Source organism: Branchiostoma belcheri, unplaced genomic scaffold (genome assembly GCF_001625305.1).
Source record: "Branchiostoma belcheri isolate BF01 breed outbred unplaced genomic scaffold, Haploidv18h27 scaffold87, whole genome shotgun sequence".
In the NCBI taxonomy this organism is placed as follows: Eukaryota; Metazoa; Chordata; class Leptocardii; order Amphioxiformes; family Branchiostomatidae; genus Branchiostoma; species Branchiostoma belcheri.
In genome coordinates this window covers 115,835-141,530 of record NW_017804542.1, presented here as the reverse complement: position 1 = coordinate 141,530, position 25,696 = coordinate 115,835, and the positions used below count along the sequence as shown (strand labels likewise).

General features: G+C 41.5%; 3 protein-coding genes across 4 annotated transcripts in view; 2 read left to right on the top strand and 1 right to left on the bottom strand.

Moving 5' to 3' along the window:
• The window catches only part of LOC109487261 (receptor-type tyrosine-protein phosphatase T-like), a 30,400-nt gene extending 22,977 nt beyond the window's left edge, over nucleotides 1–7,423 (top strand). The window contains exons 16-26 of one of the 2 annotated variants that reach the window (XM_019791239.1): nucleotides 571–687; nucleotides 1,121–1,275; nucleotides 1,717–1,852; nucleotides 2,277–2,426; nucleotides 2,930–3,029; nucleotides 3,602–3,675; nucleotides 4,366–4,500; nucleotides 5,270–5,401; nucleotides 5,828–5,985; nucleotides 6,529–6,664; nucleotides 7,196–7,422. In XM_019791239.1, the coding sequence (XP_019646798.1) occupies nucleotides 571–687; nucleotides 1,121–1,275; nucleotides 1,717–1,852; nucleotides 2,277–2,426; nucleotides 2,930–3,029; nucleotides 3,602–3,675; nucleotides 4,366–4,500; nucleotides 5,270–5,401; nucleotides 5,828–5,985; nucleotides 6,529–6,664; nucleotides 7,196–7,270 (1,368 nt within the window). In that variant the 3' untranslated portion in view covers nucleotides 7,271–7,422. Of the gene's footprint in view, nucleotides 1–570; nucleotides 688–1,120; nucleotides 1,276–1,716; nucleotides 1,853–2,276; nucleotides 2,427–2,929; nucleotides 3,030–3,601; nucleotides 3,676–4,365; nucleotides 4,501–5,269; nucleotides 5,402–5,827; nucleotides 5,986–6,528; nucleotides 6,665–7,195 lie in introns of both variants that reach the window. The other variant, XM_019791240.1, reaches the window with a different exon arrangement.
• Nucleotides 7,424–9,159: 1,736 nt separating this feature from the next.
• LOC109487293 (histidine--tRNA ligase, cytoplasmic-like) lies at nucleotides 9,160–22,159 on the bottom strand. The gene is made up of 15 exons (XM_019791278.1): nucleotides 22,035–22,159; nucleotides 17,774–17,860; nucleotides 16,803–16,922; nucleotides 15,287–15,382; nucleotides 14,628–14,753; nucleotides 14,038–14,145; nucleotides 13,538–13,636; nucleotides 13,003–13,096; nucleotides 12,448–12,575; nucleotides 11,720–11,801; nucleotides 11,063–11,169; nucleotides 10,821–10,886; nucleotides 10,546–10,662; nucleotides 9,983–10,129; nucleotides 9,160–9,257 (listed from the first exon to the last, which is right to left on the bottom strand). Exons 1-15 carry the CDS (start codon nucleotides 22,143–22,145, stop codon nucleotides 9,198–9,200), a joined length of 1,548 nt encoding a protein of 515 aa, XP_019646837.1. The 5' UTR covers nucleotides 22,146–22,159; the 3' UTR covers nucleotides 9,160–9,197.
• Nucleotides 22,158–25,254, top strand: LOC109487278 (cyclin-H-like). Its single transcript, XM_019791265.1, has 3 exons — nucleotides 22,158–22,207; nucleotides 23,274–23,641; nucleotides 24,279–25,254. The coding sequence occupies exons 2-3, from the start codon at nucleotides 23,309–23,311 to the stop codon at nucleotides 24,921–24,923; spliced, it is 978 nt and encodes a 325-aa protein (XP_019646824.1). The 5' UTR covers nucleotides 22,158–22,207; nucleotides 23,274–23,308; the 3' UTR covers nucleotides 24,924–25,254.
• The last annotated feature ends 442 nt before the right edge of the window (nucleotides 25,255–25,696 follow it).

The following is a 25,696-nucleotide window of genomic DNA, read 5'->3' as shown; positions in this document are numbered from 1 at the left end:
TTCACAGTAAGAAGACAAAATTTGCTCTGCTACTTCTTCTTCTTCTCCAAAAAGGTCAATGACCAAGACCAGATGTCTGCCACCATGATAGCTGGTGCTGTAGCAGACACCCTGTGGTGTTAGGTAACATTATGTAGCAAGCTGCAAGACAGAGCTCAAGGAGCTAGTCACCACCATATACTAGTTTATGAAATATGTATTTGAGAAAGAATGAACAGAGCACTAGTTTGTTAGGCTAGGCCATGTGAAGGTGGGACTTCATGTGGCATCCAAGATAAAGTAAGATACAGGTTTCCTAAATCTCTAAATCTAAGATCCTATGACTAACCTGGTTACCAGACCTATTTTAGCTCCCTAGTCTACATCTTTCTGCAAATAGTTAAATTCAAAAATAGGTCTGGTAACCAGGCTATCCAAAGACTGCCTATTGTATTGTGTAAGTTTTATTTATTCATTTCAATCTTATTTATTTCATCTTATAAACACCTGGGTAGCCTCTACAGCATAAGATTGCTGATTTCCAAGAGGGCCCAGGGTCACAAACAAAGTTTGTGCCTTTGTGTTCTCCAGCAAAAGTGCAAGCAGTACTGGCCTGACCAGGAGGACACGTATGGAGACATCACTGTGAAGGTGAAGAGTGTGGAGGAACTGTCCGACTACACCATTCGCAACTTCGTCATGACAAAGGTACATATTTCTTATGTCATACGTAAATAGTGGCATCAATGGTGCAACAGTTAGTGCGTAGGACCAATAGGTCTTGGGTTTGATAGTTACTGCGGCCCGACGTTGTGCCCTTGGGAAAGGCACTTTACACGACTTCCCCACCTGTACAGTGGAGTGACGCCCATCGAGCCCTTTTAGGCTAATCTGTCTAACTGTGTGCCAAAAACACACTATGGGTTTGATGTGCCAAAATGACAACATCTGCACTTTTGCCACAAAGAGCCGTAAATTTTTTTTATAATTATGTAATACATACATTCCAAAGTAATGTCAGGATACTGCAGTACTGTAACAGTTACAATAAGTCCTAAGAAACCAATTTTCCAATTGTACCTCATTATGTGAATGTCTACTAACCTTCATCGACCTAATTATGAAAACTTACCATTTTCAGGCAGGAGAGGAAGAGAAGCGACAGATAAAGCAGTTCCACTTCACCAACTGGCTGGACCACGACGTTCCCGACCACCCAACTCAGTTGCTGGCCTTCATACGCCGGGTCAAGGCTCTCACACCACTGGAGGCTGGACCAACTATCGTGCACTGCAGGTAGGAATAGTCAAACTGTAAATTAATCTATTTTGCAGGGACTTAATGATGAGATGTTAGTAGCCAGTTAAGGCCATGGCTGACAGAAAATTTGCAGTTTCCAATGGGCCAATTCCCACCTTTGAAGAAGAAATTTAAACATACTGTTTTGCTCAGTTTCCTATTCTTCTCCTTCTCCAAACAAATAAGGTCAATGACCTGGACCAGACGTCTGTCACCATGGTAACTGGTGCTGTAGCAACACCCTGTGGTGTTGGAGTACATTTTGTAGCAAAACAGAGTTGGAGAGGCTGCTCACCATACATGACTTTGAGTAAGGATAAGCCGTGCAGTACTTTGTTGGGTTAGACCAGGACTGGTGAAGGTAAATATTATGAATTTGCTTTGCAAATGTTACCTTTCTAGTTTAAAAGCATTTCTTTTATATTGTGTCCTGCACAGTGCTGGAGTTGGTCGGACAGGCACGTTCATCGTGATTGATGCGATGCTGGAGATGGCTCGTCACGAGGCCCATGTGGACATCTTTAACCACGTCCTGCAGCTGCGTAAGGCTCGCATTCAGATGGTCCAGACACCGGTATGAGCTTTTACCTTCCTCAGGTTATGTTTTTGGTAGCGTGTATGTGTATGTGTGTGTGTGGCATGTATATGTGTGTGTGACTGTGTATGTGTGTGTGTGTGTGTGTGTGTGTGTGTGTGTGGTATGTGCGTGTGGCGCGTGTGTGTGTGTGTGTGTGTGTGTGTGTGTGTGTGGTTTAGCACGATAACTCAAGAAGCTATGGATAGATTGTCATGAAAGCTGGTGGTTGGGTAGGTCTTGTTGAGGGCTTGGAATGATAAGATCTTGGTCCTCCTTGAAAAGCTTGTTATGGTACTGCAGCAGACACCAGTACACACTTATAAACATGCATATCCTGTCTCAAGGATGACGTCATGAGTGTCCAGGATACTTTAATCTTTGTAGAGGCGTCAGACACTGACAAAAAAGTTTATGCAAACAGGACCAGTATGCGTTTATCCACGAGGCAGTCCTGGAGGCCCTGCAGACCGGCGACACCCACATCCCCGTGTCAGAGTTCAGGGAAGGGTACGAAGCCATGACACGCAAGAGGCCAAAGGTCAAGAAAAGCCCCCTGGATGAGGAATTCAAGGTAACTCTCAACCCTTATATAAATGAATACAACTCTTAGACTGTATTGTTCTTGTTCTTGTCTGAATCTTGAGTCCATCCACAAATGTACAATGTACCTATAGATAGTCATACAAACAAGAAATCAGAGACTTTAGACTGTTGGGTTTTCGTGACCGTCAAGTTAACAGAACTCTGGGACCTCTGGGACAGAATATATTGGGACTCTGCAAGGGATTTTATGATGTATAACAACACGTCTGCTTACTCCCACATAGCTCATGCAAGGTCACCTTCAGGCATGACCTGTCAATCAACCGACAAAATCACCTCCCACCCACCATGCTACAGAAGCTATTTGGACAAACACAAACTCAGGCAACTAAAACAATACTTCCTTACCTGGAGGAAGTTAAGGATGACATGACACATTTTGTATAAAGAAAGGAAATTGTGGCCCTTACCTGTTTCTTGCTAACAGTGACTTTCGGTCCTTATTTTTCCACATCTCTTGTTGTTTTTTAGCTCCTGGTAAAGATGACTCCAGCTTTTGACCCCGAGGACAGCAATGCTGGTTGGCTGGAGGAGAATAGGAGGAAGAACAGGGATCAGAACGTGCTGCCAGGTGGGGGAACTACAATCAACTAAGTTGTGCTGTCTGAACTTTCTAGAATTAAACTTTTTAGAAACTGGACGTCCCTCACTGTCCCACAATTCCTGACAGCAGCCCAAGACAGGAAAACCTGGCTACACCTCTGCTGCAAAGTCTGCCTTGTCCCCCAAACGACCAGTGTCAGTCATGGGACTAGGTAGGTGGGTAAGTAGGTAGGTAGAAACTGATAATCGACAGCAAGGTGGTCTTGTGGTTAGGTTGTTGACTCTGAGTCATCAGAATATGAAGGTTCTGGGTTTGAATCCTTGGCAGGCTCCACTGTTGTATCCTTGGGAAAGGCACTTTACACCTATTTTTCTGACTCAGCTCAGGTGAAAATGAGTACCTACATTGTAGCTTTGGTTACCAGGGACTTCCTCTCAGATACGTCTTAGAGGGGAGGTCCTGTGTTTGAGAGGAGCCACAATTGAGAATGGCTTAGTACCTGAAAAAGGCCTTAAATTGGGAAAAGTCTAACATTGTGACCTCTTTGTTAAAAGGAAACTATTGACGTTAATATAATATTATTCTTCTCTTACCTGTAGTGGATTCCCAGCGAGCTGTCCTGAGTACTGCAGAGGAGAACCAGAGCGACTACATCAACGCCATGTACCTGGACGTGAGTTAAATACTAATCATTAACAACACACACATTTTGTACCTGATCAGATGGTCTATTCCTATCGTATGGGAAGACATATAATGTCAGAACCCCAAGATGTACTTGGGACCTATGCTAAGTCGTGGCAAACACCCCATAGTGTTGTAGCCGTATTAACCGACCTTCGGCGTAACACACCAGATTTGGGTTACATTATGTGTGTACCAAGTGGCAGGACAGAGTCGGAGGGGCTAGAAACCACGTGCTCAGGAGTAAGACTAAACAGAGCACCTGGATGTTAGATACTAAATCATTAACAACACACACATTTTGTGCCAGATCGGATGGTCTATTCCTATTGTATGGTAGACATTATAGAGTCACAAGATATACTTGGGATGTCATGTGGCAGACACCCTGTGGTGTTGGGTTACATTATGTAGCAAGTGGCAGGACAGAGTTGGAGGGGCTGGTCACCATACATAATTTATATGAATGTGTTTGAGTAAGACTAAACAGAGCAGTAGCTTGTTGAGCTAGACCATGTGAAAGTAAACATGATGCATTTCCTTTGCATATGTTACATTTCTTCTTTTTTTTTTACTTCAATTTTTCACCTCAAAATATTAGGCTCACACAAACCACTTAGAATTCTAGTTCAATGTAATCTTTAACCCGATATTCTGGTTGCTGCTGTGTGTCCTTCAGAGCTACAGGACTCGTAATGCCTTCATCGTGACCCAGACTCCCCTGCCCGACACAGTGGCTGACTTCTGGCAGATGGTGTACGAACACGGCGCTCAGACCATCGTAATGATGAACTCTCTCAGGAGGAAGGACAAGGTGGGAGGGGGCAGTCGTTTTGTCCATATGTGATAATGGTGTGTTAGTATAATTTAGCACACACTGTTGCTGACTTCTGGCAGATGGTGTACGAACACGACGCTCAGACAGTTGTAAAGATGAATAATCTCCAAGCAGAATTTAGGTGGCTGCAAAAGATAGTATCAGATTGGCCAGGCAGTATCCATTGGTCAGAGTGTTAATCCATTTGCCAATCAAATGGATACATTCTGGCCAATTTGGATACTGCCTGGCCAATTTGATGCTGTCTTTTGTGGCCACCTAAACATCTGCTTGGAGATTAATGATGAACACTCTCAGGAGGAAGGACAAGCCGGGAGGGGGGCATTTTTTTATGTGATTACAGAATGTGTTAGAATACTGTACACCCGGTGTGCGTTGGCAGAACGTACTGCGCCTGCGCAAAACCTGTTATGCAGTGTGCATAGCAGAACTTCTCATTTAACCGTTCTATTTGCATATTTGAGAATGACATCCCGATTATAGTATTCAAGTGTTGAGTTGGAAAAGGTATCGTCTGCGATGCACAAAATCCTGATGCAATGTTGATGAAACACCCAACAGAATCTGTCATTTTGAGCAGGCGCAGTATGATGTGCTAGAGGGGGGAAACTAGATGTACATATACATGTATGTGTAGATGACATATGGTTAGAAGCTTATTAGGACACAGTTAGATACTGTTACTTTTTAAGTTTCTCTAGACTAGAAGTCTTGATGTGTCAGCATGTTACCATTTTGATCGCAGGACATGGTGCAGTACTGGCCTGAAGAGGAAGGTGGAGCTATTGAGTATGGCCCTATCCGTGTGGAGCTGACCTGCACCACCAAGGCTGTCAACGTCACCATCAAGGACTTCCTACTCACAAACACCAGGGCTGTAAGTGGAAATGTTTTCATATACATGTATACTATGAAGCAAGCTTGAACTGTAATGACACACGTGAGCAGTGGATCATGGGCTGCAGAAAGTCTTTGGCACCTCCAGTCTTTGTTAAGGGATGCTTGCAATAAATGCCCTGATGTAGATGGCCTGTTTTGCTTTTGAATTGCAACTAAAATCTGTAAAAATATGACGAATGCCACAACAGAAAGAAGTCCATCATAGGTGCATACTTTAGATGTAGGTGACCAGGGCTGTGATTTCAAGTTAGATATAAATTGCTCAATATACTTTTTAGATGTCAACAACTTCAGGGTCCAGAGGGTACAAAATCAAAGACTGGATACTACTACTACTACTGGCATACCTACTACTTCTCTTTCTACTCCTACTATAAATTTCACCTCTGTGTCTCTCTAACAGGACAGCGAGGATGTGCGTATGGTGAAGCACTTCCAGTTCCTGGGCACGTCACGTGACCAGCTGTGCTCTCGTTCCCGGGGTGCCATGGTGGAGCTGCTGCATCTCCTGACCAGTTGGCAGAGCGAGTGTGAGCCAGGGCCAGTGGTGGTGCACTGCCTGTAAGTTACTGGGATTAGCTTGTCTTAACATTACACAATTACAATCATTTAAAATGTACAAAGCACGAGACTCAGTATAATGGTAGAGTTTAGCTGCAACAACAAAAGGGGAACTCACCATGAATTATCGAATGAACTCGTCAACCTTTGTCAGATGAATGGTCCACTCACTGATGTCTTTCTGGAAGTCGGAAGCATGATGACATCAGGAGAGAATTGAAAGTTGTCAGAAGATGGAATCTTCCACTCTCACTGTTTGTTGTTGGATCAAAGCTAATAAGCTTTCATTCAACGTACTATTCAACATTTCCGGTGGAAGCAAAGAACTTTGACCCGGTCCTGATGTCACAGGTGCGGCAAAATCACCTGACTACTGAGCTTGGGTCAGACACCTGATAACGTGGTCAATTTTTTTTTCTCATGAAGTTTTCTTCTCCCCAGGACTGGAGTAGGTCTGAGTGGTGTGTTCTGTGTGGCTGTGTGAACTTTCTGACTGTGATTCTGTGTGAACTTTCTTAAAGTAGAATGTTTCATGTCTCCCAGTACTGGAGTAGGTCTCAGTGGGGTGTTCTGTGCGGCTGTGAGTCTGTGTGAGAAAATGGAAGAGGAGAAGTCAGTCGACATCTTCCAGGTGGCTCGCACTCTCACCATCCAGCGTCCCCACATTATCAACTCGGCTGTAAGTACAATGTGCAACTTAATTTGAAATCTACTATCATGAATTTCATCTGAGTTGGTAGTTGAAACGTTTGATTGAACACAAAGAAGTTCCCTCAACTAAAGTTTTAGATTTTGACCCGTGACTAGGTGAGAGAACGTCCGTGTGTTGGATCAAATGTTTCAACTTTAAACCTTTATGAAATCTATAAACACTGTATAAGCTGAACAGTTTGAATTGTGTGAGCATGTTGGTAGAATGTAAATGCAACTGCAAAAAAACTGTAAATATATTGTACACAGCCCTTTAGAATGTTTTGTTTAAGGTTGCATTGATTTAAGGATGACCTGCCATACTCAAATCTGGTATCAGAAAAGGCATTGTCTGCAACAGGCAAAATTCTGATGCAACGTTGACAAAACATCCCATGAAAACTGCAAAAATCTGTGTTTAATGCAGGTGCAGTACATTCTGCCAACATGCTAATTGTATATTATATTGTGACAAAGAAATTTAATGAATAATCTTACCTTTGATTCCATTGTTCCACAGGAGCACTACAAGTTTCTGTACGATGTGGCCATGGAATATCTCAACTCACACCACGGTCTGCTCAACTCACACTGAGATGCTCATACAAGACAGTCAGCATCAGGGAAACAGTCATGATTTCACGATCATAATGCCATCTTTGAGCCAGGTTTAGTATATTTTACCAAAGGAGACCAAAACTTAAAATTGAAAAGCATACTATACCATGCTAGATACTAGTATACCCTAAAATTAAGTTCTCATCTGTTTAAATATCATAATGATTGTTTTCCTATCGTTTGTTATCATATCACATACAACTGACAAAGATTTAGATTACAATCATTTCAGAAATCTAACTTGTTGTCATATTATAATGTAACTGACAGTAAAGGACTTTAATATGATAAAGATCAATTTACTAATGTTAATTACAAGAACAAACTAGACAGTAAAATCCTACTAATACTTAGTATAGTTTCTTAATTTTAACAAATATTACAATACAGAGCCGTATAATTTCGATTGCAGGGTGATTGATTAAAATTGGAGGGTGAAATTGAAAAGAGTACCACAACATAATAATAATAATAAAATTACATTTGCCAAATGATGTTAACCTTTGTGACATATTATTAACTTAAAGGTATATAAATGACTGCAAATAAGGTCCTCACTTGCATAGATCATTAGTTGAATATGATCTTCTCTACCCAAATGGCACAAGTTGTCCAAAGTTTTAAAGTGTTAAAGCAAAGAAGGCTATTGCAACATGTTCTTATATTTAATTGTAAATGAGGCCCAGATTTGCATGGCAGATAGTACATAGTAGGTAATGTGTTACTCATCATTTAACCCTATACTGATCTGTCTTACTGTTTGGAACAGTAAGAGTTAATATGTACAAGACAGTAAGGTATAAATAAAGTCCAGTATTCAGTATGCTATCAGCTTTGTTGGATGTGATCATTGCTGTACTAGATCTTGTATTCAGATCAGAGAACCTTCTTTCTTTCCTGGGATGTTAATTTGCTTCTTGAAAATACTTTCAAATTGGTAAGCTTTTAATGACAGATCTAGCAATGAAAGTTTTCTTTGGAAAAAGTTTTAAATAGAACGTCATGGGCTTGGAATTTCCAAATTTTTATGGCATGCCCCAGGACCCTCTACTTTTGCCGGCACTCTTACTACCAACTATTTAAGATGATGTCTACATGACTTGTACAATCATACATTGTATAAAAAAAATACACACAGGTGAAGACACAACACAGTTTGACTTGCTCATTTATTTGTAGTCTTGATAACTCTACTGAGAATATATAATGTAGATAACTCCTGTGTGTTCACTGTTTCTGTCTTTGCTATGTTTTGCCAAGTGGCAATGGAGTCTGGAAATAAATACGTATGGTACATACAGTATAAGGCCTTGTGACAAGGCCTTGATTATGCCAAGAAGCCCAAAAGTGGTGGTATGCGTATATCGTTTCTGAAATTTGTTACAAGATGTTCACTAGCCTTAAAACTGAGATAAGAATTTTACTTTACAAACAAATTTTCCAAAAGTTTTCCATAATACAATTATCTCTTATCACTCTGGAATATATGAGCCTTCAAAGTCAAGAACATTATGCAAGTCAATTCTTTTGATGGTTGGAGAATTTATGTACATAACCTATCTATTAGCACACAATATCCTTATTAAGCTGATTGTTGTGTAAATGTATCTTTTAATTGTGTTCTGAAGACACAGCTCTACTATTTAGAATGACAAGATCGCATACATGTAGGAATCACACTTTCTTTGTGGCTTCATATTTGTAAAGGGCTCGAGAGCTTTAACTTGTTGGGAATGACCAGTATGCATTGGCATTTTGTCAGAGTTTGCACACATGTAAAACAACATGCATGTGGACCATGAAGAACATGGGAGCACAGATTTGATGATATTTACCATCATCAGTTATAGGAAATTCCCTTTTTTCTGGTGCTGTCTATTGTTATGTGCAGTTTGTTAACAAGGTTAAGATTGACTGACTCTGGTCCGTATTTCCTCCAGGAGCTTTTCTCTTGGGAAAGTTTCCTGTAAAAACAAAGAGAATTGCTGTCAACTATGACATTATAAAACCTGACCAGATGACACCAAACTACAATGCTTTCTGTTTATGTTAAATAGAAATGGTGTCATTCAAAAACACATTGTATGTGCTATTTTACTGAACATCACATTAAAAAGTAATTCTTCCTAACTGGAAACGATGATGGTCAAGGCTGAATGTCTGGTTCCTGGCAACTGTCATTGGTACTAAGGTTGAACGTCCACTTTTCATCTTTCAGGGTTTTGTTTTGTAATTTTTGTAGTGAGTAAAACGCAGTGCAAGTTTGCACCACAAGCCTACATGTACATGTGTGGTGTTTCATCATTCCTCACACAATCTTTCTGTCAGTCAGTCTTGTAGGACTATGACTTAAACTTTGCAAATTGAGAAGCTGAAACCTGGTACCAGTTGCCAGGTCTGATAACACGGGGAGGTACTCTGGGGGGAATTATGGTGCCCAAGGAGCGGAAAAACAGACTGTATAAGTTGTTCCTTCACTACACAATCCAACTGTACAATAGTCAAATGCAGGCTTAGTGTTTTCATGTTTTCGTGTCCTACTTGAGTACCTGTATGTATTGTAGTTGCTCTGTGTTTTTTTCCGTGTTCACATAAAATGTAAAGTTGACGCAATTCAGGAGCACTTCCTACTCCCACCATGTTGATTGATTTGAATAAAATTTAAAATGAAATTGAAACGATGCCGTACCTCCTCCCTGGTGCTGGTGTTTCTGACTTTGACGACTCCGTCCTTCAGTTCCTGCTCCCCGATGATGGCCAGGAACGGAATGCCGTGGTCCTCCGCGTACTGAAACTGGTTCAGAAGCTTAGGGTTCTTCTTGTAGGAGAGCTCCGTCTGGAAAGGAGCAAGTCGTCGTGTTAAAATCTGGCTCGGGATCCCTAAAAATGCTGTTTCTGATTTTTGTAGTTCTAAGTAGACATGCCTGGAAAGACTAGACACTGGCCAGATAGACAGATTACATGCCAGGGGAGTTGGTCTGCTAAAGGAGTACAGTTTGACATTCAAGATCACACCGTTCAAAAACTGTTGCCAAAAAACTGGAGCAAGAGACTACACTAAGCCATTACAATGTAAATGTACAATGTGGTCTATTTACAAAGCAATAATTAAGTGGATTTCTTCACCACTTGGCACCTCTTAGACATCAATTCATGGACTTCAAAGAACATAGCCACCTCTGACAGGCTTCGGGAGCGGCTTTAGCTGAACCGCTTTAGTCCAAAGCCTGGTAGAGGCTAGGATACACATACCTTGATGCCCCCCTCCCACAGCAGGTTACAGAGCTTCATTCGCTCCTCCAGCATGTTCTTCTGACCAGACGCCACGTACACTTGTGTCTCTGTCGTGCGCACTTTTCCTTCAGCCGCCTGGAACGGAAATAATGTCTCATAAAGGTGAGTTAATAGTAAAGCAGGTGACCTCAGACTGAGTACAATGCATGATGCTTTTTCATTCCTCAAAGTACAATGTAGTCATCATGATCGTCATTGTTGGGGTTATATAAAAAAACATGACACATCCCTACCTCTGCCTTTGCCTCCATGATAGAGAACAGTCTTTCAATCCCTATACTGACTCCCACACAGGGAACCTGAGAAAGCAAAAAAAAAAAATTGATTCTACATCACACAAATTGAGGCTACATGTAATTATAAGTCTTCGACAAAAGCATCATATCATGACAATGAAACTGATTCTGACAACATACATAAAATACAATCATCAGGAAATTAATTTGGAAATATAAAACAAGTCATTAAGTCTGACCTTTTTGCCCTTGGGATCGAACATGCCGACCAGGCCGTCATAGCGCCCCCCTCCCGCAACACTGCCCACACCGACAGGCTCACTCTTGTCTCCTCCGTCACTCTGGGCTGGGGGGGAAATGACAACAGTTAACTCCGGCACCTGTAGCTGCCGCTGAGATATATCATTGCAAGTTTAGTTGCTTTTTAGCTATAGTATGCTCTTGTAGTCAACGTCTACGACAGGAAGCAACTGACAGTAAACAAGATGTGAGTGTGAGTAGTTGCTTCCCTGCCAAAAAGGCTCGACCTGCATATATTCTATCCGTCACGGTGATGATGTCATGTAATGAGCGAATCATATTGTTGCACACTTGGCATCTGTTGATTGGATATTAACTCCTTACTGCCATTCAAGTTTGGCCAATCAGCACGCCTGTACGATCCAAATTCTGAACAAATGTTCATATGATGGACGGATAGTATATGTATTGTGCGGGTCCAGTATTTTTGGCAGGGAAGCAATGAAGAGAGTGTACTAAAGCTGAAAAGGCTGGCATCCAGACTACTGTAAAAATTTTTTGTATTTTTTATTTTTAATTTACTTCGGATTCACCTCAAAACAAGGCTCATGAGAGCCACTTGCATGTTTTGGGTTACAGTAAATAAAAGACATTACCTTTTTCTGCCGTGAGGACGGCCTCATAGATGACTCCTGTGTAGTAGTCTAGTCCTCGGGCCAGGCTCAGGTCAAAGGACACCTGGAAATACAACATGTGGGCTCTACTGGCTCTACAGATACAAATAACATCATCATCATATATGAGATATATAACATGCAGACCATGAACAAGGTTTGATAAGCAAACTATTTATGATATAAGTGCGGCACTGTGTAAGACACCTTGAGATAACAATGGTTACTGAAAGTTCAGTCACTTTTATTGTGGTTTTCTTTTGCAGTGGAAGGAAAATGACAGATCTTGCAGTGCAGTGGGTCGGTTGGAAAATCGATTTTCTTTCCCTGGGCCTTGGTAAAATAAAAATATAAATAAATAATTACTCCAATGGTGGTGGTTAAAATGCAAACAGGTTGTGGCGTCTGCGTGGTGTAGTGGATAGAGCATCCGACTGTCAATCAAGGAGACCCAGGTTCAATCCCCAGGCATGTCCGGACATGCACCCAGACGTTATGCCCTTGGGAAAGGCACTTAACATGCATTTCCCCCCTCAGTTAGAGGGATCCTGAGCCCTACTAGGGCTTGGGTTGGCGTTAGGAAGAGCATCCAGCCATAAAAATCTTGCTGCAAAAATGAAAGACTCGTACTTGGTGCAAGCACCCCCAGTTTTGGGAAAACTGACGTTAAATTGGTGAAAAAAAAAATGTTGACTGCACACTGAGCTCACCTTGTGGAGAACCCCAAACAGCTGGCAGTAAGTGAGCAGGAGCTTCATCTCCTCCAGACCCTGTCTCGCCATCTTATTCTTCATCATCTGGTCGTCCTGCATCAGCTGGTCTACAAGCTCCAACTGGCCTGAGGATAGAACACATGCCATGTCATGTACAGTACACAAACTACAGTCAAACCTGCATCAGGTGGTCAACTAGCTCCAACTGGCCTGATGGTACAGTACACAACTTGATTAAACAATTAAACTGGACAGATTTTGCATTGTTTTAATCCAGAAATGCACAGCTTTTAACGACATTCTGCACTGCCTTTGATGTTTAAGGTTTGCATGCCATGTACATGTAATGTACAGGACGCAAACTACAATTTGAAAGCAAGAAAATCAGAGATTTTAGACTGCAGGCAGTGTTTTGTGTTTTTGTGAACGTATTGAAACTGTTGATGCTTTCGGAATTTCTCCACATAATGCCAATTTACTCACACCGGCAAGCGCAAGGTCACCTTCTGGTGTGTGTGGCCCATGTTTCAACAGGAAAACGGAGGAGCTTACCGTTCAGTCTTACGTACTCCCCGATGCGGTCGGCCACCTCCTGCGCCAGGCCTTTCTCATCCACCATTTCTGACCGAACATCCTCCCAGAACGTCTGAAACAACCAGTCAACGATAAAATTACATGAAGCAGGTATAAAAAATAGAGGACGGGCTTTGTTCATAAAATATCTAGTGAGGTTGCCTCTATTGTACTCAGTTGCAGCGAGTTAAAAATAATTTCTGTACACTTACATGTAGAAGGCAAGGCTATTTTCTGTTCTTTTCTGAGCCTGACAATGTATTATAATCATGCTTAGTAGTCAGTCAGTAGGTTCACTCACAAGTTTATTAGTCATTTTCTACATCATGTAATTTGTAAATCTGGACATTTTCATTCTGTCTTCCAGTGACACCCACTAGTACTGTAGATGTGTTTTTATTCTGATGACACTAGCACACCTTCTGTTGTTCTTTGAGAAAGGTCTGGTAGGTTCTGTGAGTTTTGTCTTTCTTCGTACATGGATCCCTAGTAGAAGCTATATCTGAAGACTGACCTTGTCCAGTTTGTCGACGGCTGAGCAGATTGTTCGGAACTTTTCCTCGGGAACCCCGCAGACGGCAAACATCCCATCCAGGAGCAGCCGGTTGTTTAGCTACTCACAGGAAAACAACAAACAAACAAACAAACAAACAACATTTTATCATATCCCAAGTGCAACATGTATGACAGTGATTTTACTACTAAACTTAAAGCACTTGATGTTCTGATGGTCAGTGCCATTTAAAGCGCCCGTCAAGGGCCTCTGCAAGCTGTGCCTGTTTATAATTCACAGGAAAACTGTTACTCAAGCAACTTTATAGATTTTGAAAACTGTCTTAACTTTCAAAGTGTATCCAGTTGCTTGAGTAACTGTTATTAAACAGTTTTCTTGTATATCTCTTTATTACCTGGATGTCTAACCTTCATCAATACAATTCAATGAACAATTCTATAAAACTGCAAGTGTTTGCATGATCGACAATGTTTTTCTTTGTTTGTGTATTCAAGACCAACCTTAATGACAAAGTCTCCCACGTTCAGTTCAGACAGGATCTCAGCTACAATCTTCACACACTCCGCATCAGGGATCATCAAATCATACTGGCCAGCAATGTCAAAATCCTACAGGAAGACATAGCCACATATTGAGAGTGCGATTTTCATTCCAAGGTAGCCTGTCTGTGTCACAAAATCTGAGAGAACCATTTCCAATCTGACAACTACCTCAGCTCAGGATTCTCTATCACTCTGAAAATCAGTCCAATAGGAGCCCAGAATTCTCTGTCACCATGGAAACCAGTCATCGCAGTCTCCAACATTATGGGGTGTTTGACAGTGCGTGTCTATCTCGGTGTGAGTGGTTCAAACCTTACAGTTTGCTCTTACGCAGCTTGCACTCACTGTACAAAACTGGTGTGTTACACCTAGAGGCGGTTTGTGGTTATCAAAAAGAGTAGGGTTTCATCCCAATGTTAGTGGTTCAAAACCTTGCAGTCTGGTCTTACGAAGCGTGTACATACTGTACACATCAAAACTGGTGTGTTAATGCTTACAGGCTGTTTAACAGCTATGCAAAACAAACAAGCAAACAACGCTGTACTCACACACTGGTAAAACTCCCTGTATCTCCCCCTGGTCATGGCGGGGTTGTCTCTCCGGTACACCTTCGCAATGTGGTATCTTTTGATGGAGTTGATCTTGTTCATGGCCAGATAACGGGCAAACGGAACCTGCAAGTGTGTTAGGTCAAGGAGTAATGCCGATATCTTTCTCTCTTTCTCTCTAATAGTATCCAGTTTAACGTCCGTTGTTCCCCATAACTGAGGGTTTTGATGTGAGCCGAGGGTCAGGCGTGAACCAAGGGTTAGACGTGATATTCTGCTTTTAAATATCGGATCCTGTTTGTAAATATCCTGTTTGTAAATATCCTGTTTGTAAAACTACATGTATATTTTCATTGTGCAGGGTTCTAGCTGTAGTGCACTGTATTGTATTGGGCTATCACACTTTTATTTGTGACCAACACTCTAAACTGAGGACCATTATCCTTCTTTTCAATGTAGTATAGTAGATAACAGTACTTTGCTAGAATGTGCTTGTGTAATAACGTCAGATCAAATGTGAAAAATGTTGATATGACCCTCCAAACTGACAAAACCCATTTCTGATTACACATAGTCTAAGAATAATAATGCCCCCCCCCAAGCTGGTTTACTGGTTATACAAAACAAACAAACAAACAAAGAAACACAGGTAAGGATACAGTCAGGTCATATCTGAGTGAGAGAATTTCTCCCCCCTGGTCTGCCAGGTCATAGATCAGTTTGGCATCCTCTCCGTACTTCCCTGTTAGGGTTTCCTGGATGGAGTAAGGCAACAAAGAAACATAATCAACATCAGTCTTCCTGGAGAAATATACTGATACATACAGGCATGAGGAAGGCTCAGCAGGTATTTCAAACAGATAATGATTTAAGGAAGTCAAAAAATATGCATACATGTGTACGAATAATATGTATGAATGGTTTATTTCAACACTGCAGCAAGCATAGCAGATAGAATGGCTGAATTGTGTTGTGACATGACAAAAGATTCAGTAAGAGATAGGGGTGGGTACCGGTTCAGTCGGACCGGTTTGGACCGGAACAACATTCAAGAACCGAGTCCAAAAAACCGCAACGTGAAAACCGGATGACCGGACCTGATGTACATTTCTGTACATTGTACACACAACACACACATCTTTAGATTATGAGTGAATCTGGCCATGGCAGGTAAAAAAAATAACCCTGAATCATACTAGATTAGCCTAAATCCATGTTTATGCGTTCAAAAACAAGAAAAAAATTGTTTCCCGGTATTAGTCTCTTGAAACACGGCGCTGAATATTGACGCAAAAATATTTCGTGCACGGCGAGCCCTCCCCCATTGTTCAGACTGTGACGCAATCCCGCGTCACGTGTCGGCATTTCGCATCTCTAATTGGTTGTTGCGCCCGCTGCTGGCAGCGTAAGCGGCAGACTTGAGCGAGCCGACGCGCGTGTAAACAACTTTTCTTTGTTCGATATCGGCGCTAAAATGCTATTTTCCACAACCACACATCGATATTCTAGTGAAGAAATGTATAGTTTCAAGAATCTTTGGGGAAAATATATGCTTCTATGCGGATTTTTAGCGTTTTCGACGTGATTTTGTCGTCACTTAACCCGGAAGTGTGGACCGCGGCGTGGCTAAATTTTTAGCGTATTTTACCCTGCGTTTTACCAATCAAAACAATAAACAACCCCCGCAAAGAGAACCCTGTAACATTTTAGATCGCAGCAATTAAGTATTTGATCAAATTATTTGTGGATGTGCTGGCATTTCAGCCGTATTATTCATCGGGAAAAGCGACCTCATGCACGGCCGTGTCGTGTACACCAAGAAATTGTGTCTCGATTGCCAAAATATGATATACTATACAGTATACTACTGTACAATAATCAGGTCCGGTTTCAGGTCCGGACCTGGACCTGATCCTCTGAACCTGATCCGGACCTGGACCTGAATTTTCTATACCGGTACCCACCCCTAGTAAGAGACATATTCACATGTAAAACACTAGAGTAAAAACAATCTGTACAAAATGTGCCAATAAAGTGTTCATGCCTCGCACAAGTGGAATTCTGAACAAAGTCTGCTGATTCCTTGAAAAATTATCTATTGGAAAATAACACCCTACTCCCAACTTCAGTGCTCCTTTAAACAAAACTGTCTTCCTGTGACAAGACAGATTTTACCTTGAGTTCGAAGACAGGCGTGTCTATCGTCTCTGCTCCGTGACGTTTGAAACAGTTGATGATGGTTTTGAAGACCCCTTCTCTGATGGCCATCTGACGAGGGTTGTAGTCCCTGGTACCCTGCAAAATACAAAATTCAAGTTAATGTTAGCATCCTTATGGCACCCAACACACTCAATAACATAAGATTAAGAGCTTGACCACACATCAAATTCTACAGGACAGAGGGGCCCAAAGATGTACTGGTACACATCCTTACAACAGTGAGACTAGTATTGTACAATGATAGACAACAATTGTTAAAACATGTAAGAACATGCTCAACTATACCTTCAAGATCTGAGCAGGTTTCCTAGTCTTACATGGGAATACATTCCCCATACTCCAACACCAGGAAAAAAATGCAAGCACGTTTCACATCCTGTCTACATCATTTGTGCTGCTGATCAGCTACAGTGTCATGCACCCAGTGGAAAGAAAAAGGACTTTAGAGAACAAAGGAAAGTCTCAATAAGACAACACTGTGTCTGTTTTCTCCCCGACACTGTTGACACTCACATCACAAGTGCAAGGCTGGAAGACAAGACACAACAGTGGGGACTAACAAACATTATTGCAGGCCACACTGACTTGATTATAATGGATGACATCCATGTGTTCAACGATTTTCTTCTGTTCACCATTTACTTGCACCACCAAGTCTTCCAAAGTAAAATAAGATGTGAAAAATTAGATAAAAAATAAAACATTTTTTGTTTGGTATGCACTGTACATGTACCAATCGCTCTGTGTGTCCAGTCTTTTGTTCAACCTTCCTGATCACCAAGATTTCATAATGAAGGCCAATTTTTTCAAGGGGGCAACTTTTTTCAACAAGCTTAAGCCTGCATCAGTTTTAGATTGTTCAGAGGAACGTGTCATCCACATAATCAAATCAGAAAAGGCCTTATACATAAATCTAGCAGTTGTACCTTGGGTGTTTTAAGCTGGAACTTCTGAGGTCGAGCATCTCCCAACTGCTCTTTCAGTGACAGGAGTTTCTCAACTTCTTCACTTATCTGAAACAAAACAAGAGGACAACAAATCAGTCACAAAATTACAAGTCGGAATACTTGACCCAGGTTTTTGCAAATTAAAAAAGTCACAAAATTAAAAGAATAACTGTTGACCTGGGTTTTTGCATAAAGAAATAGGGTAAGCAAACACAGAACCAACTTGTACCCATCACATGGTTAACACAGGGTTAGTGCCCACACATGTGATGTTGACTTTCCCACATGTCAATGGGTAAAAGAAGACAAGAAATCATAATTACCTTCGCCAAGAAGGTTATGTTTTCAGAGGCGTTCGTGTATGTGTGTGTGTGTGTGTGTGTAAACACGATAACTTGAGAAGGCCTTGATGGATTGTCTTGATACTTGGTAGGTGGGTAGGTCTTGATGAGACCTCAAAATGATTAGATTTTGGACCCCCTAGCGGCTTGTTATAGTACTGCAGCTGAACTTCCGGTTTTGATATCTCATGATCTAGACATGCTATGGTGATGAAATTTGGATGGTAGGTAGCTCTTGTGCTGGGGAAGAAGTGACCTGAGTTTGGGCCCCCTAGCGGCTTGCTCTGGAACTGCAGGGATATATTCTTGAAAATATTCAAAAGGGAATAACTCAAGAACCGGTTGACGGATCGTCATGATTTTTGGCAGGGGTTTTTCTGAACAGGGGAACAGGGGCGCTGCGCCCTCATGTAACAAACCAGCGCCCTCATATCAATTTTCAGATTGAAGCCTAAGTCTTTTTCAAAATTATCTTTTTCCAGTAAAAATACAAAAACAACACCACATAACAATGTATTCTAGCATTACAAACTACTTTACTCTCATAAAAAGTCCAAAATCTTACCATAAACATGAAAATTTAGCTCTAGTAGTAAAAGTTTGAATGGAATAAACAATGTTCATTGAGAACTTGCTCAAAGACAAGTAGCTAGACCTCCTTCATTTGCATACTATAGAACGTACAGGCTCTGAAGTGAAACATGAGACCTGAGTTTGTAGCAGCTTGGATGAATGTGTTGCTATTTTGCCATGGGAAAGGTTTGAGCTTGTGGCAAACCCAGTGTTGTCATCTGGTCAGCTACTACTACATGTAGTTACATTAATCACTAATTGTGTAAGTGTATAAAGGGTGATTTGCAGATTGTGTGTACTGCTGATTGTAATATATTTTACAAGGGAGATATGCAATGCATGAATAGAAATTTGGGGAAAATATTGAGAAAAATAACCTTGAATTTTTTTAGTCTATTTATCCTTCTCCTACATGTATGCCTTTCACATACATTATACTAATGGAAATTTGTATTGAGCAATATATTTATCATATTCAATTAATTGTAAGAGGACTGTGTGAGTGAGTGTCTAAATATTTTTTCACAACCAGGTTACATGTACATCATAGTTGTTTGTTTTTAAAGAAACATACAATGAAAGAGTTCATATTTCCCCCCTCAAGTAGCCTCAAAATGTCCCATTTCAACTTCAAATTTTCAAAGGCTTCACATGGCGGAAGGGGGGATACCCCCCTTCCGCACCAACCCCCCCTCGGTCGCTTCGCTCCCTCGCCATGATAGTGCTCCCCCATGCCAAATTTTTCTAGAAAAACCCCTGTTTGGTATGTAGGTAGCTTACGTGATGCTTAATATAATGATGTGACAATTATGCAAATATGGATGTAATTTGCATAATTTATGGGGAAATTCTATAAATCAGCTGCATTCCATGATAGGACAATTGAAGCTTGTGACATTGGTAACTGACAACGAGAGAAACACAGGCAGATATTGATTATGTTAATAATGACTTAATTTGCATAATTAATGAGAAAATTTTATAATTATGTAATGATAACTGCCTGGAATTTCATACTTGTGGTATTTGAAAGTTAAGATGAGGTGAACATCATTAAACATAATTTATTCAAATCAGGACCTCATTTGCATAATTTATTAGGAAAAACTAGAATACATTGTTTGTTAATATAAGACTGTCTTTTGGTTTAGATTATGATAAAATGATATAATTCATGAAAATTAGGTTCCTATTTGTTAAATCAGGGGGGAATAATCTAATGTATAATTTGTCAGTCATAAAGATTAACATCATTTGGCGAAGGTATGAGATCGGGGAACTCTAGTTATGCACTGCAACTGACTTGCCCCTGTAATTTGTACATGCCTTCAACACTGTCTAACATGCAAAATCAAACAATGCAATTTAATGTTTTGCTCTATTTTGGGACAATACGGAATCCTACACTTTTTGTACCATCTGAATCATATACGTATCCATACAGTATGTATGTAAACGCAGTTACTTTGGCAGTGGTCTTATTTCATGTTAGAAGGGAAAGAGAGGTTTTAACTTTTAACAACTATGTTAACAGTTGCAATTGAAACATATCTGTAGTACAGCAGTCATACATGGAAGACATATCCATGGGTTCACAGTGGAAAGCTAGACCCAAGTCCAAAAATAACACAACTGTAAAAGTTTGACAGTTTACAGTAAACGCAATTTTGCTTTTGGCGAAATGCTGACCTGTGATTGGTTGGAGCAGTACCGTTGCAGCATCCCAGCATGCCGTTTGCACAGGCGGACCGCGGACACGCCGAACAGCCGCAGGTTAGCCGCCATGAGGTCGTAGGTTGAAGGTCGAAGGTCACATACGTTGTATACAACACAGAGGGTTCGGTGAGGGAATGCACAGAAACACGGGAGACGGGGTGGGGAAGTGAAGAAAATACCTGGTCAGCAAATCTGCGACAACGGTGGGGGGTGAGGGGGATGGATGGGGAAAGGGGAGGACAAAGATTCTTAATCAGTGGTTATTGCTACATGTATGCTGCTTTTAAAAAGCATGTCGGCGGAACGTACCGCACCTGTGTGAAACCCAGATTTTATTTTTCACGGTTTTCGTTGAATGTTTTGTCAACGTTGCATCAGAATTTTGCCTGTGGCAGACACAACATTTGCAAATACAACATTCTGAAGAAGTATAACATTATGGGTTTTGCCAAGACGCAGTATGTTCTGCCAATGTGCCCATGTCAGAGGGTTGGGGTTCATTTAGGAAGTGGGTAGAAGGATTGGGAAAGTGACAATGATCTTTAACCTAGCCTTGATAGTGATACCTTAACCCATACATAAATGCACTTAACGTTACTTACAAGTTAATCCTGTGGTGGTTTTATTTGTTTTTTTTATGGTAAATACCTCCCCCTCCCTTCCTCTGCCAAATAAAACCCCCACAAAAGTTTCATGAATTAAACCTAATCCAAACTGGACATAACATGAGCAAAACATATGTTAGACTTCAAAGCTGCTACTCCTACTACATATACGATACTGTTTAACTGAGCCCACATGTTTATATTACACAATTTACAGTTCAAAGGGCACCGCTATAAAACGTTTATTACTTCTTCCAACAACACATCACCTAGTATATCCATATGGCACACAATCTGACTAAAATAACGTTTCAAAACAGCTGCAGTTGCAAATCAAATGGCTAGCTGTGCTATCACCTATCCATATGCATGGCACACTGTCACAATCTCCCTCAAATAACGTTACAAACCCGTTCTTTCCACCTCTCCGGTCTGTCCTTTTTCAGTCCTTTGATTCTGTCCCCTATCTCCACCATGCGTCGGTACGTCCGCAAATCACCAGCCGACCGACAACAGGGGGCCAAAACATAAACTTCCTTCTCCATTTTACAAAACTAGTCTTGTGCAGACGGCCGTTAAGAGACGACTTTGTCAGGTAGAACTGTGTTATTGTGGTGTCAGATGAAACAATGCCCAGTGTAACGACTTATAAAGGCACCGCGAGTTGTTGCAACGCTATTGCATCATACACGAACTGGCCACATCCCTCCGAAGGACCACAGACCAAATATATGCAAATGACTGCTATATTTGTGACATCTTTGCATAATAATGCTGATTGCGGACACCCCTGTGTGAATGTGAACGTATTTAAAGAATGTGAAGATAAGAATAGACAGGATACACTAGCGAAAAACCACGTGTGGAAAGGAACATACGAATTTTGTAGACGAGTTTTGCTCTCTGCAAAATCCGGCTTTGAAAATCGCCCAAATATCGCTGTTTTTCGTACATTTTGAAGTCGTGTTTGATGTTGGTGGAAACAGCAGGACCTCTAGAACTCACCTTTTCGGGATCTGCCTTCTCCTGCTTGAGTTTCCTGACTATTTCTCCCTGTTTTCTGATGGCTTCTTTCACGTCTGCCATGTCGCCAAGTCCGGATTTGGGGGCAGCCATCTTGTGCCGCAATGCGCCACGGGAAAGGTCAATGACCTCGTGCCGAGGCCAGCTGATAGATGGTAAGTTGTGTGTCTGATTTCTGCATCAAATTTCACAATTCAGACTCAGTTTTAAAGTATAGAAAGGTGTTTAATAAAAGGAGATGTGCACAAACATCTTGTGAAGATGTAAAATTCAATTTAAAACCCATGTATGGTCGGTATAATGTTGTGGTCAACTAAAAACTCACTTGTCACTACGTTACTATTACTAGCACCCCTCCCCACGTGTTAGTTTCTGTGAATTAGATATATGATATTACTGATAACTGAATGTTGGATATGCTGTGCTGTATTTTCAAACTTTGACATACTAGATTTCAAATATATGTAGCAATAAATTAATGTCATGTTTTAGTCCTATACGCTATACATGTGCATGTAGCTTAGTTGAATGTGTTGGTGGAATAATTGTTAATCTAAAAATATTGAATATCAATGAAAATTTATCATAAGCATAACTTTTTTTATTGAGTTATTGTTTATTCCAAGACCTGTGAGGTAACCTAAACTTAATGTGTTAGTGGAATAGATATTGTTAATCTGAAAATATCAAATATCGATAAATATTTATTATAAGCATCTTTTAAGCATCTTAAGCAACTTTTTATTGAGTAATTGTTTTTTCCCAGCCCCATGAGGTAACCTGACCTGTGGCAGCCATGTCCTACAGCAGAGGTTCTGGGTGTAACTTAATGTGTTAGTCAAATGTTAATCTAAGAATATCAAATGTCAATGTCAATGAAAATTTTAACTATAAGCATAACTTGTTTTATCATCTTTTATTCCCAGAGACCCTTGAGGTGACCTGACCCGTGGCAGCCATGTTCAGACTTCTACCGAGCCAGTGCTGGTTCTGGATGTTTAATGTGTTAGTGGAATACATGTATATATTTTGTTTTGAGACATTATCATATTAACGTTATTTCCAGCCCCATGAGGTAACCTGAACCTCGGCAGCCATGTTCTACAGCAGCACCCAGCGGCAGTTCTAGATGTTTATAATTGATTATTAAAATTTAAAAAGTGTTATAGTGGAATATATAATCATGTATTTTGTTTTGAGATGTTATCATATTATTTCCAGACCAGCCCTGTGAGGTAACCTGACCCGCGGCGGCCATGTTCTACAGCAGCACCCAGCGCCGGTCCTGGACCTTCAGCGGCGCCGACGAGCTGGCAAAACTCCGTTGCCACGCCAACCAGAACGTCCGAGAGAGACACCAGGCCGGCGGCAGGGACTGCAGCAAACTGCTAACCCCAGAGGAAGAGCTGCTAGTGTGCCAGTATTACCACGGCAGACTGCGGGACTTCTGTGTTAAATTTAACCCTCCCATGCCCAAGTCTGTCATGGCGACCGCCAGCGCTTACTTCAAGCGGGTTTACCTACAGAACTCAGTCATGGAACATCACCCGAAGATTGTCATGCTCACCTGTGTGTACATGGCATGCAAGGTACTATCTGATAAGCTTTTATTATCATAAGTATCATTATGAAATAGCTCTGTTAGAATTGTAGTACTGGTTCTTAGTTCATGCAGGGCTCAAAATTCACTTTTGGGAATAGGTGCACTGGTGCTAGCCTATGTAACCCAAGATCCGCCACTGGATGTTGGGCGGCCGGCAAAAGCGATTTAATCAGGCTACACTGGTGCACCCAACCTACAATATTAGGCTCGAAATTCACTTTTGGGAATAGGTGCACTTGGGACGTGCACCCAACCTAAAATATTAGGTGCACGAAAATTTTGTGGGTGCACCATACAAAACAAAACCTAATGGCAGATCTTACTGCTCCTCTTCTGAGGTTGAATCTGAAATAGGAACTTACTTCAAACAAAGTACAACAACAAAGCTTTTAATAGTTTTATTATTTTTCTGACACTTAGATGCCAAGAATATCCTGTATACTATTAGACATATCTAAGAAAATAATTGGGTGCACAGCTCCAATTTTTGGTGCACATGCACCCAATATTTTGAACCCTGTCTTGTTTCTACCCTTGTTGTTTCTTCTTTGCCATACAAATTGTAACGTTACAGATAGTCGAATTTATCAAGAAAGTTGATTTTATGATTTAATTTGTATTAGGTGGAGGAGTTCAACGTGTCAATCATGCAGTTTGTCGGGAACATCCGCGCTCGTTCCGAGGAGCGTGAACGGGCGGTTGATGTGATCCTTAACAACGAGCTCCAGCTGCTGCAGCTGCTGAACTTTCACCTCACCGTACACAGTCCCATCAGGCCGCTGGAGGGCTTTCTGATCGACATGAAGACGCGTCACCGCTCGGCCGAGGAGGTGGAGAATCTTCGCTGCCGAGCGGAGGAATATCTCGACAAGTCGTTTTTGTCGGACGCTTGTCTCCTGTTTCCGCCGTCGCAGGTTGCGCTCGCGGCACTGTGGCATGCTGGGAACAGCGTCGGAACGGACGTGCTGTCTTACGTCCACCAGTGTTTGAGCAAGAGTAGTGACAAAGCTGACCAAAGCGTACTGCTGAACCAAATCAAAAAGGTGCAGGACGTAGTGGGTAGCGTTACGCAGCTAGACGCGAGCCTTGTTGAAGAAGCGAAAGCAAAGCTAGCTGCTGTTGGTAGCGTGGAGGTTTCACACGACAGCCAGGGCGGGAAAAGGAAACTAGCCGATCAGCAGGGGAAGCAAGCGGGGAAGAAGAAAGCAAAACAGGGAAAGTCTGAGCAAGGAGAGGGGGGACTACTCACTCTATCAACTCTGGAGTAAAAGACTCTGTTTGCTTAGGCCACATCAATTTAATTCCTTAGTTCTTGGATTTGCCGCTTCTTTTTTTTTATTTGCATAAAATCTGTACATGTATTTTCTTAGTACCATTCAGGTTCTGAATTAAGCTGGGGGGGGGGGCATCTGACATACCGGTACTTTTCTTTGTAGTCTTTGAACTCACCAAGGTCATGTTTACCATGAAGAAATTTTTGTGATACCAAAAATTTTGTTGATATCCTGATGCACAATAATGCTCTGAAGGGGCCAGACTCAGTTCTAACAGTTTCTACATTCCAGTGTAAGATCTGTTATGATGTAGATGAAGAAAGGGAGCTGACTTTAAGTTTGTTTGTTTGTTTCGCATAACCGGTAAACTGCCTGTAGGCGTAACACACAGTTTTGTACATGTGCGTACATGTACAACCTGTGTAAGACCGGACTGTAAGGTTTGAACCACTCACATCGGGAAGGTCCCCTACTCTTTTCGATAAGTGCGGTGGGTTCTTTAACGTGCGTGGGGTGTGGCTCTCCCCAAACACTGGACTTCCGTTTAACGTCCTATCCGAGGGACGTCCCTAACCAAAGCTAGGTACTCATTTACACCTGAGTGAAGTGAGGAAAGTCGTGTAAAGTGCCTTTCCCAAGGTGACATGGGCAGGATTTGAACCCGCGACCTCTTGGGTGTGAGCCGAACATGCTACCAACTGCGCCACACGAACCCTTGTAGAAGTTAGAGCTATGATTTTTTTTGTTTTGCATTGCCAGGAGACAGT

What these genes read in the sequence shown, in the direction of transcription:
- LOC109487293 (XM_019791278.1), bottom strand. Translation starts at nt 22,145, where the DNA reads ATGGCTGCCCCCAAATCCGGACTTGGCGACATGGCAGACGTGAAAGAA. An exon ending in CGCCTGTCTTCGAACTCAAG is followed by an intron (nt 15,383 to 16,802) that starts GTAAAATCTGTC and finishes TACTCCATCCAG; the next exon opens with GAAACCCTAACAGGGAAGTA. An exon ending in TCGATCCCAAGGGCAAAAAG is followed by an intron (nt 10,887 to 11,062) that starts GTCAGACTTAAT and finishes TTGCTTTCTCAG; the next exon opens with GTTCCCTGTGTGGGAGTCAG.
- LOC109487278 (XM_019791265.1), top strand. Translation starts at nt 23,309, where the DNA reads ATGTTCTACAGCAGCACCCAGCGCCGGTCCTGGACCTTCAGCGGCGCC. An exon ending in GTGTGTACATGGCATGCAAG is followed by an intron (nt 23,642 to 24,278) that starts GTACTATCTGAT and finishes AATTTGTATTAG; the next exon opens with GTGGAGGAGTTCAACGTGTC.